This window comes from Herpailurus yagouaroundi, unplaced genomic scaffold (assembly GCF_014898765.1).
Source record: "Herpailurus yagouaroundi ecotype Mexico unplaced genomic scaffold, PumYag 253, whole genome shotgun sequence".
In the NCBI taxonomy this organism is placed as follows: Eukaryota; Metazoa; Chordata; class Mammalia; order Carnivora; family Felidae; genus Herpailurus; species Herpailurus yagouaroundi.
Window position 1 is genome coordinate 10467553 of NW_024412470.1, and position 13262 is coordinate 10480814.

At 51.3% G+C, this 13262-nt stretch overlaps 1 protein-coding gene across 3 annotated transcripts in view; it reads right to left on the reverse strand.

The window, feature by feature from the left end:
* Positions 1-8638, reverse strand: part of FCGR2B (Fc gamma receptor IIb) — a 15378-nt gene extending 6740 nt beyond the window's left edge. For 2 of the 3 annotated variants that reach the window (XM_040461036.1, XM_040461035.1), the window contains exons 1-3: positions 8402-8638; positions 3882-3902; positions 2274-2528 (exon numbers count right to left, since the gene is read on the reverse strand). In XM_040461036.1, coding sequence (XP_040316970.1) covers positions 2274-2528; positions 3882-3902; positions 8402-8513 — 388 coding nt within the window. In that variant the 5' untranslated portion in view covers positions 8514-8638. The remainder of the gene's footprint in view (positions 1-2273; positions 2529-3881; positions 3903-8401) is intronic. The other variant, XM_040461037.1, reaches the window with a different exon arrangement.
* Between the last annotated feature and the right edge of the window lie 4624 nt (positions 8639-13262).

Here is a 13262-nt window from a genome sequence, read left to right on the forward strand (position 1 = left end):
TTCTTTTCTTTTCTTTTCTTTTCTTTTCTTTTCTTTTCTTTTCTTTTCTTTTCTTTTTTTTCTTTAATTTTTATTTTTGAGAGGGAGAGAGAGAAAGAGAGACAGAGACAGAGCATGAGCAGGGGAGGGGCAGAGCGAGACAGAGACACAGACTCCCAAGCAGGCTCCAGGCTCCAAGCTGTCAGCACAGAGGCCGACACGGGGCTTCAACCCACGAAGATCATGACCTGAGCCCGAGTCGGATGCTCAACCAACTGAGCCACCAGGCACCCCCCACTCCTTTTCTCTAAAGCCGGAGGACAGAGCTGAGCACGAATTGGAAAGAGAGATGGAAGAAGAGAGCAGAATTAGAGGGAGGTAGGGGTGGAGGGGGGGCGGAGGGGGCGGGAAGAATGTCAACAGCCAGGCGCGGGCTGGCCCCAACCAGAATGAGGCACCTACTCTCTACACTGGCTGGTGACCCTGCCGCGGTTACAGGAAGAGATACTCAGTACCCAGGATACTGTGCCCCAGCTACAGCGGGAAATCTGGGCGCAGAGGATGACACCACGTCCTGCCACTTGGGTCCCACCAGCTAGAAAAGCCTACCCCTCCTGCTGGGGAGACACGTTCCGCCCACTTCCTCCCCTTTCCCTTCTGCAGATTTCTCCTCTCGGAGAACCGGGACCCCGGCTGGACACTGCACTCCAAGGTGAGGCCAAGTGGCCCCGGTCCCCTGGACTGACTGCCTCTTTCAGAAGATGGGACGAGGGTAGGCAGGAATGCTGAGACTGTCAAGCTTTTAAAAACTAAAGTAGAGGGGCGCCCGGGGGGCTCAGTCTGTGGAGCATACGATTCTTGGTTTCAGCTCAGGTCACGGTCTCGCGGTTTGTGGCCCCGCGTCGAGTCGGGTTCTGCACTGACAGCTCAGAACCGGCTTGGGATTCTCTCCCTACTACGTCTCTCTCTGCCCCTCTCCTGCTCACGTGCTCTGTTTCTCTCTCTCTCTCAAAATAAATGAACTTTAAAAAGTAATAATAATAAAGTAGAGCCCAGAGAAAAAGCCAAAGCTGCTGCCACGTGGCCCCAGCAACGGATTCCTGCACATCTCTTCCCTGTCTGGGTGACTGGCCCTTCCTTCCCTGCAAAGTCTGTGCTCGCACCAGGTTTGGACCTGAATACTGGGGAGTGTCCGCCTCAGGCTGGGTTGCGAGCGGGCCACCTGAGGTCTCCTTGAGCCCATGGGTCTTGGGGCAGATCTTGAGAGCAGGGCCCAGTTTCGTGTTCGTGGCCCCCATATGTTCTTCGGGTAATCCAAGGGCCTTTCTGTCAATCTGGGAACGAAAGTCCTCTGCAATCTTCTGGAAGCCTCACAGAGAAGGCGCACACAGCCCCTCCCTGCTCCAATGGCTGGCTGCGGATGCACTGGGGGAGGGGGGGGGCGGCTGGGGGGGCTTGGTTGAGGGGGACGTTCTCACCTCCTTCCCTTCCTGGAGGGACAGGGACACACAGGTCAAGGCCCTGCTGGTCCTCAGAGCTTTCCCTCCAGGCCTGTCACTTCCTGCTGGGCTGAGAGTGGGCCGTGGGGGTGGGGTGGGCAGCAGGCCCCCCGTGCTTTTGAGGAAAATTCGGGAATCAGGTGAGGGAAAGGGACGACAGGAAGAGTGACAGTGACGGGTATGCATCTCAATTGCCTGGTGGCTTTTCTTCGGGGAGAAACTACTGTTTTGCCCGGAGCTTTGTATAACCGGTCCTCTGTTTAGCAAACATCCTCAGGGGCTGGAAACACAAAGATAGTTAACACACAATTTTCAGGTCAAGTTGCCTGGAGGGCAGGGGGCAGGGAAATGCTGGTACCACCAGGACCTGGGGAAGGAGGCATAATTAGCCCCCAGGAGCAGATGAGGAAACAGGCCCGAGGGCAGACCGTAGCTCGGAGTTTACACGGCTGGTAATGTCCAGGCCAGGGACGCAGCTGTGGTCCGTCTGCGCTCCGTGACCGCTACAAAAATGGGTTTCTATGCAGTCACAATTTCCTTCTGCTTCTCTCACACCCCGGGGCTGCTTGTTTGTAGCCCTCGTAAGGTTCTCGCTCAATCAGGAATCTCTTAGGAACACACACCGAGCAAAGGGGGTGGGCGAAAAGGGGAACGAGTGGAGAAAACAACTTCAAACAGCTCACTGGCGATGCTTCCCAGTAAACAGGCCACCTCGCTTCCCTAAAAAAACCTCTGTAAGCAGATTCCGTCTCTCCTCGCCCTCCCGGACCGTCCCCGGGGCCTTCCTCCACTGACCGGAAAACACATCCAGATACACGGGGTCACTGAGGCTGGTCTGGTCCGTCTGGCACGCGTACTCCCCTCTATCCTTCTCCGTGGCCTTAAAGCTGTAGTTGGGCCGGACCTGCGTGGGGATGGAGCTCCCATTATGGAACCACCGGATGGAGTGGTCCCCGGCTGTGTGGGCCCCCTGGCACTTCAGAGTCACGTCGTCCTCCCGGAGCACGAGGATCCACGGGGGCTCCAGGTCCACCACAGCCTTCGGGAGACCTGCTCCGGGGCAGAGAGGAGGGGAAGCATGAGGAAAAGGGGCCCCGAGAGCCTCAGCGGGCCCCGAATTTCAAGCACCTGAGGTCCCGCTGGGGCCATCAAGCGTGGAACCCGGCCCAGAACCGTTCTGCAAATGTAGGCAGCTCCTTTTACTTGTACACCCCACCGCAGGGGCCCCTGGGAAGCCAGGTCCCCTCAGAGAGTGTCGCCGCCGTTCCTCAGAAAGACAGGGCAAGAGGTAAGAGAAAGGGAGAAGGGGCAAGGCAAACATTCTAGAAGTATATCTCACCGGGGGCCATCCGAAGCAGGTCTTTCTTTCTTTCTTTCTTTCTTTCTTTCTTTCTTTCTTTCTTTCTTTTTCTTTCTTTCTTTCCTCTCTTTCTTTCTTCTCTTTCTTTCTCTTCTTTGTTTCTTTCTTTCTTTTTCCTTCCTTCCTTCCTTCCTTCCTTCCTTCCTTCCTTCCTTCCTTCCTCTCTCTCTCTCTTTCACACACACACACACACACACACACACACACACACACACTACACATGCATGCCCTTTTGGAACTCACTTTCCTCCCCTGTAACCTGAGGCATGTGAACACTGTGGATAAACTCTCTGCAGAGCTGGATGAAGACCGTGGGAGCATCTGGTGAAAGTGTCAGGCATGAGGCAGACATCAGGTTTCCGTTCTGACCTGATGTCAATCTTTATCCCTTAGACTAGACCTATCCTCACCCAAGTACAGTGGAGGCTCCGTGGCCTCAAAAGGTTAAAGAAAGAGAGAGAAAGGCTGGGGGGGGGGGGGCAGTCTAGGGATCCTGGGTTCAGTGCCCCAGGGAGAACCTCCGCCTCCCCCCCCTGGGGGGCCTGGGACCTGGGGAGCTTAGTGGCAGAGAGAAAGAAGGCCCTGCAGAGTTTGCTTCAGCAAGCTGCACCCAGGGGTCTCTCCTCCTATTTCTATCCAGGGAAACAGGCCCCGAAGCCCTCAGATACACCCAAAATGGAAAATTTATCAACACACGGAGACATCCCAGGCAGATGATGGGATTTTGTGTGCAGCTGAAACTAAGATTGTCTGGGCTCTTGATTTTACTTGGGGAGAGGAAGGTGCGAGAGAGACGATGAGTTATGTTCTGTGACAGCTCACCAGCAGGGAACCGGAAGGGCTGAAGCCACCTATGCCCCCAAGGCTCCCCTGCTTCCCTGGGAGAAGGGGAAAGAGAAAGGAGGGGAGGGGGCGGGGCATCTTCCGGGAGACTCCACTTCAGTATGGGGTTACTGGTGCATTCAGGGCACCTCCAGATGGGGTGCTGGGAGTAGAGGAAGAAGGTGGCTGGGGGAGGGAGAGGATGTGGGGGGAGCACTTACCAGGTGTCCCAACGACTGGACCTGTAAGAGAGAAAAGCAAAGATCAGCCTGGAGTTTAGATCTGATGATTCATCATTACAAAGCATCCCCTCAAAAAAAAAAAAAAAAAAAAAAGCCCCCTATGCAAATCCCCTTAACTTCCTTACCCTTGGCTGTCTCTGTAGTGTCCCTGTCTTTACTGGTTCAGCTGTGTTGTTACTAAAATCACCTACACAAGCAGGCAGATGGATGTTTCTATAAATTTACGGTCATCATATTCAAAAGGACACTGAACTGTCATTCTGAAAATTTTTTTTTAATTTTCTTTTTTAATGTTTATTTATTTTTGAGAGAGACAGAGACAGAGACAGAGACAGAGCCTGCGCAGGGGAGGGGCAGAGAGAGAGAGACACAGAATTGAAGCAGGCTCCAGGCTCTGAGCTGTCGGCACAGAGCCTGACGCGGGGCTCAAACCCATGAACCCCATGAACCGCGAGATCACCACCTGAGCCAAAGTAGGGCACTTAACCAACTGAGCCACCCAGGCGCCCCTCTGACAATTTTCTCCAGTAAATTTGCTCTGCTGCCCGGTAACACTCATCTTTTCTCGCTGCCAAAACTTCCCTGCCCTCTGCCTTGGAACCCTTCTCTCCTAAGGCCCGACTCCTTCCTCCGTAATTCACAGAAAACAAAAGCTGGTAGGAAACCTCACGCCTTCCCCCAGCTCAGTCTGCACCTCTGTCCAACTTCCTTTCTCCCTGTTCTCTGGGCAAAGCCTCCCTGCTTCTCTCCCTGGTCCGTCTCCAGGCTGTGTTGTCATCTCTGTCACCCTGGCGAGCATTTCCCTCTCTCTGTTACTCCTATCCTCTTCTGCATCATCAATTTGTCCTTCTCAGCCGGGTCTGGCCCGTCAATGTAAACATATCCCAGGACTCTGCCGTTGCCGGTTCGCTCTAACGTCTCTCTCCCGTTCTTCCCCCGCGAAAGTGTACGTCTTCACTATCTACCCAGTTAGCCAAGCCTGGAAACTGCAACTCACCTCTATTCCCCTCCTCCCAAGCCCCCCACCCCTTTTCACATCAGTGAATCTTGTTGATTCTGCTTCCCGCTTAGGCCTGGAGTCTGTCAGCTTCACTCCGTGCCCGTGACTGCCGTGCAGGTTTAGGTCACCACCAGCTTTTTTCCACCTCCTAACTCCTCTCCTCACTCCTGTGTCCCCCTACAATCCACTTCCCACAGAAAGGCCGGAGTTATTTTTAAAATGTCACATCAGGGGCGCCTGGGTGGCTCAGTGGGTTAAGCGTCCGACTTCGGCTCAGGTCACGCCCTCGCGGTCCGTGGGTTCGAGCCCCGCGTCGGGCTCTGTGCTGATGGCTCAGAGCCTGGAGCCTGCTTCCGATTCTGTGTCTCCCTCCTTCCCTGCCCCTCCCCAACTCATACTCTGTCCCTCTCTCTCTCCCTCAAGAATAAACAAACATTAAGAAAAATTTTTAATATCAGATCAGAGGGGCGCCTGGGTGGCTCAGTTGGTTGAGCATCTGGCTTTGGCTCAGGTCATGATCTTACGGTTTATGAGTTCAACCCCATACTGGGCTCTCCACAGACAGCTCGGAGCCCGGAGCCTACTTCGGATTCTGTGTCTCCCTCTCTCTCTGCCCCTCCCCTGCTCGTGCTCTCTTTCTCTCTCTCAAAAATAAACATTAAAAAATAATAATAAAAGTATCAGATCGTATAACATCACTCCCCTGCTTGCAAGCCTTCAAGGGCCTTTCTTTGCTCTTGAAATAAAGTGTACATCTTTATGAGGCCACACAGGGCGAGGGCTCTGCTCCCCTCTCCCCTCCCATCTTGAGGCCCTCTTCCCCTACTCACTGAGCTCCTTTTTAGATTCCTGACACTTGGGGTTTTTGTGTAAGCTCATCCCTCTTCTCTAGACCTACTTCCTTTTTCTCTTCCAATGGCTAGATCCTTGCTATGCTCAAAGTCTCAGCTCAAGGTCACCTCCTCAGAAAATACTTTTCCTATCATCCTGTTTAAGTGGGCCGCCCTCTCTTCTTCCCCACAAGGATTTCTCTTATAAGAGTCTCCTGTTTACATCTTCATGGCCCTTTCCAATTTATATTTACGCCTCTGTGTTTGCTTACTTGTTGTTTATATCCCCCAGGAGAATGTAAGCTCAAAGAGGGCAGTAGCCATATCAATTGTATTGGCCAAGGCTCTGGAAATCGCGTATTGAATGAGTCTAGGTGGGAAATAAGAGGGGCCACGGTCGTACTGACAATGGGAAGTGAAGAAGATACACACACGAGAGAAATTTAAGAGGCAGAACCGGGGACGGTGGTAATGTAAGCGGATGGCTGGGAGAAAGTTACTCCCGCTCGCACAGGTCTATGTGTTAGGAGGAGGTGTGCGTTCGTAAGGCGAAGATGTTAAGTTGAGTTTGAGTATGTTTTGTTTCTGAGCTGGCCTATCAACGTGGAGGCGTCCAACCGGCAGGTGGAAATACACAATTGCAGTTGATGGAAACAAGAGGGATAGGTTTGGAAGCTGTTGATGTAGAGGTGAGAGCTAAAAACCAGCGTGGGACTGGCGAGAGGGACAGTGCGGGACAGGAGAGCAGATAAAAAAGTAGAGCCTACGAGGAGGGGAAGAGGAGAAACAAGAAAAAGATGAGAAGAGCAGAGAGAAGTCATCGGCCATTTCTTCATTCCACACTCAACAAACGGTAGGGAACACACCCTCGGTAGAATCGTTGTAAGGGAGACAAAGACCGCGTGCTTTAGGTCAGGAAGGCCGTCTGTCTTATTCATTGGTAAATCCCCAAGTCGTAGAACAGGGCCTGTACATAGCATTTATTTAATGTTCCAACAGGGCAGTTTGTGGAATCTGCAGAAATTCTGCAGGAAACGCAACGTACACATTGCCTGGCAATGGGAACATGGTTAAGAGGGTAGAATTGGGGCTTTACTGGCGCGCCTGGGTGGCTCAGTCGGTTGGGCGTCCGACTTGGGCTCAGGTCATGATCTCACCGTTGGTGGGTTTGAGCCCCGCGTCAGGCGCTGTGCTGACAGCCTAGAGACTGGGGCCTGCTTCGGATTCGTGTCTCTCTCTCTCTCTCTCTCTGCCCCTCCCCTGCTGGGTGCTCTGTCTCTATCTCTCTCAAAAATAAATACACATTAAAAAAAACAAAGAAAAAAAAAAGAAGGGAGGCTTTATTCAGTAGAGCAGCACTGGAGGCGTTTCTGAAGTGCCATGACTCAGCTGTGGCTGTACTTGAAGAGGTCATGGCCTCAGTGTCAAGCATGGATTCAGAGTAGAGGAGACAAGAGATTCGAGGTGGGGTCAGAGGCCGTTCTAAAAGTTGAGTTATCGAGTGACGAAGACCTAAATGTGGTGGCCCAAGGAAGAATGGGAAAAATGGACCAAACCCTAGGTGACTTAGCAAAAGGGCAAACGGGAGAAAACATCAAGTGTCGCCCAGGTGACCTGCACGTCAGTAGCACTGTCAGCAGAGAAGCATAGCCCCTCTCCAGGCCTGAGCTTCCCCTTGTGAAAAAGGAGACTGCCCAGCGCCCTTTTAACATGCTATGCCCCTTCAGTCCGTTTTATCCTGCTCCTGAGGGAACACTCTCTCTTGCTCACCTCCACCCCCTATCCCAGTATCATTCAGCACTGAGGGCCGAGGGCTCCCAGAGATGCCCAGATTTCATTATCAGTCAGAGTCCCTGACTTGCGGGGTCTGGGGCCATCCTGAGGTGTATTTGAGGCTGGAAACTCTAGCAGTTGAGCTTGGAGAGACAATCCCGGCAATAGAGCTCCCCTAGTTGGTCTCCCCCGACTTCTGCCCAGCCGGCACCATCAGTCTTCGGCTCTCCATCTTGGCCTAGGACTCTGGCTTTCTCCACGATCAGACCCAGGACCTAGCCCCGCGCGTGTGTGCAGTACAAAGAGGCATGCGTGGTTTCTCTGGTCCTACGACGGGCGATTCCAGAATTGTCCAGGTCGGGTGTTCTCTGAGCCCCTGTTCCCTGGATAACCCAGACCCTCTTGTACTCCTTCCCAGGGAAATCTGACACATGAACAGAAGAGGCTTCTGCTGCCTGAAGTGGTTTCAGGGGCACAGAGAATGGCTATTGCTTCCTCCCTACCCCTTGTCTCAGACAGCCTTAGCCCTCCCGCCTGAGATCTGGTCCCTGGGAAACACAAATTTCTAAGGAAGGGAAACGTGCTAGCCACTCATTAGTCACTCAAATCTAGGTCACTGGACTTTTCAGGTGTAGTGAGTGGCAGAGCACCAGTGACCTGACTGCCCCGGGATCCTGGGCAAAAGACACTAAAAACAACCACCAAAACTGCCAGTGTTCTTGTTTGCCAAGGCCAGCCGGGTTGTCCGAGTTTGCTCTTCATCAGCGGGCCTTCACCCTCCTCGTTTCCTTGATGTGCTTCCCGTGCCACCCCTCATCCTCGCCCGACCTCTGCCCAACCAGGGTGGCAGCAGCTGAGGTAAGAAAGTGCACCTGCCTCTGGGGACCCAGACTCACCCAAGAAGAGCAGAGCTGTCCACAGCAGCATGTCGCCCAAAGGGGGGCAGGGCACACGCTCGGCTCGGTCACTACGGGCAGCAGGGAGGGGGCGGGTTGAAGGGATCTGCATCAATTCCTGGCACACGGTGGCCCTGGCAAGCACGGGCGTGGCAGTCCCAGACTTCTCTCGAGGCCTGACTGATTCCACCCCGGGGGAGGACAGACCAATTCTGAAGTCCCAAAGAGGAAGTGAAAAGAAATGTTGTTTTACCATAGGCCCCTCCCCTTCCACCCTTTTTCCTCTCAACTGTTCCCTCCCAGAAGACTCGGAGCTTCCCAGAATGGATCTGGCCCAGCCCAATTCCAAATTCACAGAAATTTCAGCAACCGGGAAACAACTTCTGTGTCTTTTGGGACACAGCCGGGCTCAGCCTCTGGGAGCAAGAGGGGAATGGCCACCCAAGCTCAGCTCAGACCCTCCTATCTGTTCCCAGGTCTTTAGAAAAAGCAGTGGAAAAGAATGTGGAGTCAGTCTTCTCTGACTTCTAGTTCCATTTGGAGGCCCAGGCGCCCACCATCATTCGATTTTCTTTATTATCCAATCCCTGACTCACTCCTGAATGGTGAGACAAGAACAAAGAGGTGTGTCAGGTGGAATCAGGATGATGATCCCCGTCCCCTTATTCCCCTTGGACATGCGTTCTTTTGCCCGTTCCTTCAACAGGGATCTTTTGAGCACCAAGCTGTGCCCTGGTTCTTTATCTTCGCCACCCTCGTTCCCATCCCTGTCCCTGTCACTATGGCAAAGCAGCACGGGCCTTGGAGCTAGATAAGTCTAGTTTTGAGTGCTAGGTAGCTTCTCAGAACCTCAGATAGCTCGTCTGTAAAAACGAAGGTAATCAGGGACACCCGGGTGGCTCAGTCGGTTAAGCGTCCGACTTCGGCTCAGGTCACGATCTCCCGGTTCGTGAGTTCGAGCCCCACATCAGGCCCTGTGCTCACAGCTCAGAGCCTGGAGCCTGTTTCGGATTCTGTGTCTCCCTCTCACTCTCTGCCCCTCCCCTGCTTGCACTGTCTCTCTCAAAAATAATAAATAAACATTAAAAAAAGAAGAAGAAGGTAATCAGGACTACCCTTCAAGCAGAATTTCCCAGCCTCAGTACTTTTGATATTTGGAGCCAAACGGTTCTCACGGGGAGGGCCTGTCCTATACATTGTAGAATAATTAAGAGCACCTCTGGCCTCTACCAGCGAGATGCCAGGGGCCACCCTAGTTGTGAAAATCAAAATGTCTCTAGACTTGGACAAATGTTCTCTCAGAGGCAGAGTTGCCCTGGGTTGAGAACCACTGCATCCAAGGTTCTTTTGGAAGAGAAATGAAAATTGGAGGGCTAGCCAAGTGCCTGGTACATCATGGGTACCCAATGAAGGCTAGTTTCCTTTTCTTGCTTTCTATCACCATCCTCATCACCGTTTCATCCCCGGAACATAAGATTCTCTTCTCAGGGCCCTTTCCTGGGGCTTCTTTCCCAAATGCCCTCACAGGAAGCAAGCTTTAATACTCAAGGAAATAACACCGTCACACCTCTTCTCACACCCGTAATTTTCAGAAACCTCAACAGCCTCAGCCCATCAGCTGCAGGCTTTTACTACTGGCTTCATTCAATGCTCCTAACCCCAATCTATTTCCAGCCCTTATCTGATTTTCAGGTGAATTTCTTCCCCGGTGACAAGACACCAATGATCGGACATCAATACTTGAAACATATCATTAGAAACCAATCAGGTTAATTTGTATCTCGAGACTCACAAAATGGAAGCCCCCCTGCCAGTGGCCTGGCCCACATCACAAAATCTAAATCTAAGTCAGCCTGTGCTTACAGGAAACACCTGTCAAGGAAACCTCATGTACACCAATCACAATCTATCTACGTGGCTTTGGCTAGCTTTCCATATCCTAGAAAAGAGGGAACTGCCAGCCTTATAGGGAAATCTCCAACCTTCCAGCTGATCAGGCCATTTCCTAGTTGCCTCTTCCAATGATCTATAAAACTCACTGTTCCCCCAAATCCCTCAGGAAGAGTGCTCTACTGCTTGTGAGGTCCTGTACTCCCCCAACCCATGGAATGTTTTCCCTTAAATAAAGGACAGTGAACTTGTTATTAATTGTTTTAGTTTTGTCATTTGGCAGTCTTGCCAATGAGGATGGGAGCCCAAGACCGTTACTAAGAATCTGGGGTTGGTGCCTAGATGCAGGCGAAGGTCTCCACAGAGCCGTTTTCATTCCCTGCCTCTTTGGCTGCTTTCTGGGATCTCCGGCAAACTTCCTTCCAGTTGAGCTCTGCCTGTTTCATACGCTGAGTTCTTCAATTGTCTTTGTTCTACTCCTTCCAGGAGGAAAATCAGGGTGTGAGAGACCGGATTTTTCACGGTGAGACATAGTGAGCCACCATATTTGGGTTTGGAGTCCACCTCATCTCCAAGGGAAGTGTCTTTCGGAGGTGCTGATAGGTCTCAGGGACGGTGCTCAGGCAGCCTGAGACAGCAAGTCTGGTTGAATTAAGGAGGATTATTTCAACAAGGGAAAATAGTGGGTCTTCTTCAATCAAAGAAAAGTGTGATGGGAGCCATTAGGGGGACGCGCAAAGCCTCAAGGCAAGTCCACAGCATAAAGAGTTGGAGGACTTAAGGAAATAAACAAAGACCCAAAATGTGGACCTTTCTGGTGGACAGCACATCAAAATCTAAGAAGACACAAGCAGACCACTGAAATTCACTAGAGGGGCACCTGGCTGACTCAGTGGGTAGAACATGTGACTTTTGATCTTGGGGTTGTAAGTTCGAGTCCCCCATTGGGTGTAGAGATCACTTAAAAATAAAATTTAAAAAAAATCCATTTGAGTGTCTGCCACTATAAAGAAATATTCTCGGGGGTGAAGGTGGGGGGATAATCTTTGTAAAAAGGATAAGAGATCTATTGCTAATGAGAATCTTTGAAGCCAAAGCCACAAAATTAGTAGGCATGGGTCAAGGTCTTAAAAGCCACTTACCACCCAAATCTAAGGTTCCCATGCTAGCAGAAGTTTGGTCATGGAACAGTTTGGACCAACACTAGGTCACCTGCTAACCCAAGAAAATTCCCAAGCACTGATGTCTGCTGGACAACACTACACAGCCCTCAACCCAGTGGCACATCCCTCTCGGTTATTAATTTGGCTCCGAGAGACCCACGCCTTGGCTAACGAAATGGGATCCTCAATTTGCAAAGAATCAAGCATTGTCGCCTGCCAGCACACCTGCGTCTTTGATGTCTGAGAACCACGGTCCTAGAAGCTGTAGACATCTATAAATAATGGCAAAATCTTACTAAAACACACGAGAAGGACCACAGCTATTACGGGAAACATTCTAATAAGGCAAGAGCATTCATTTAAGAAGTGCACTTGGGGGGGCGCCTGGGTGGCACAGTCGGTTAAGCGTCTGACTTCAGCCAGGTCACGATCTCGCGGTCCGTGAGTTCGAGCCCCGCGTCAGGCTCTGGGCTGATGGCTCGGAGCCTGGAGCCTGTTTCCGATTCTGTGTCTCCCTCTCTCTCTGCCAGTTAAGCGTCGGACTTCAGCTCAGGTCATGATCTCACGGTTCATGGGTTTGAGCCTGGAGCCTGCTTCGGATTCTGAGTCTCCCCCTCTCTCTGCCCCTCCCCAGCTCCCCCTGGGTGTGTGTCTCTCTCTCAAAAATAAATAAACATTAAAAAAAAAAAAAGAAAAAAAGAAAGAAAACAAGAAGTGCACTTAAAAGTAAGGTTTCCAACTCAAACAGAGTGAGCTACCTATTTTTTAATTAATCAATTTATTTATTTCTTTACTGAAAACTAGATGTTACAGTTCATTCCATCTTCATAATTACAGACCTTACAAGGCAAATAAAGCAAACTCTTCTCCCGTTTAACCAGGTGCAGCATTTGGGCACTTTTCTGATAACACAGGTTGGCCGAATTAATCAGCCTGGGTTGAAAGCTGGCAACCACAAATCTTTGCAACGTAGGATGTTCCTCCACAGTGACTCCAAGGATCTTAACTCCTCAGCTACACTGTGAGCTCTGAAATGGTTTTCACTGCAACATTTTTCAAGCTTTCACATCTTAACCTGAAATCTGACCCCTCGTCTTACGGCAGGGAACTGTGTTCAAGCGGTCTTCCTGTTGGCCAACCCAGTCCGCCAGCGATCTTAACAGTTATTATGTACAAATACAGCCGTGCTCCCGAGCGCTGATTAAAACTTGTGCTGGGATCCCATTTCAGAGCATCAGCTCCCTGAGGGAAAAGAGAGATCCAACCAATTGCTTCCATGAGTCATAACCCCAGTACCGTGTACCTAATGTCCTTTGCAGCAAAACTCAAGAGGTCAGGCAATCTTCATCATCCTGACAAGTTTATCAGTGTTGCCATACAAAGGACATTCGGAGCTGATCCCAGACCAAGCACTGCAACCACAATCCCAAGAAATCATTCCGTTTTAGCACAAAGAGTGCCTGCAAGATGCCAGAGTACGCGAGAAATCATCTCGAAGCAAAGAGCGATGGTTCATCCTCTTACAAGCGACAGGAAATCCAGGAGGAAAGAAACCTCCTCCCTCCTAACCTCCTCACTCACACTGATGGCTACTTTCACAGCCTTAACTGACAAAACCCAGTGCCCTCTACTTCCTGATTCAAGGAGTCCATTTTTAAGGTGACCGTCAAGGTCAAGAAGAACTGTGATCTATGAATTCTAGTTCTTCAATGGGAAGCTCCTTCTCCATTATCGCTTTCTGAACACATTGCTGGTAGCGCTTGAAGAGGTCGGTGCGCGGGTCCCCAGAGCCGTCCCCGTTGAGGAAC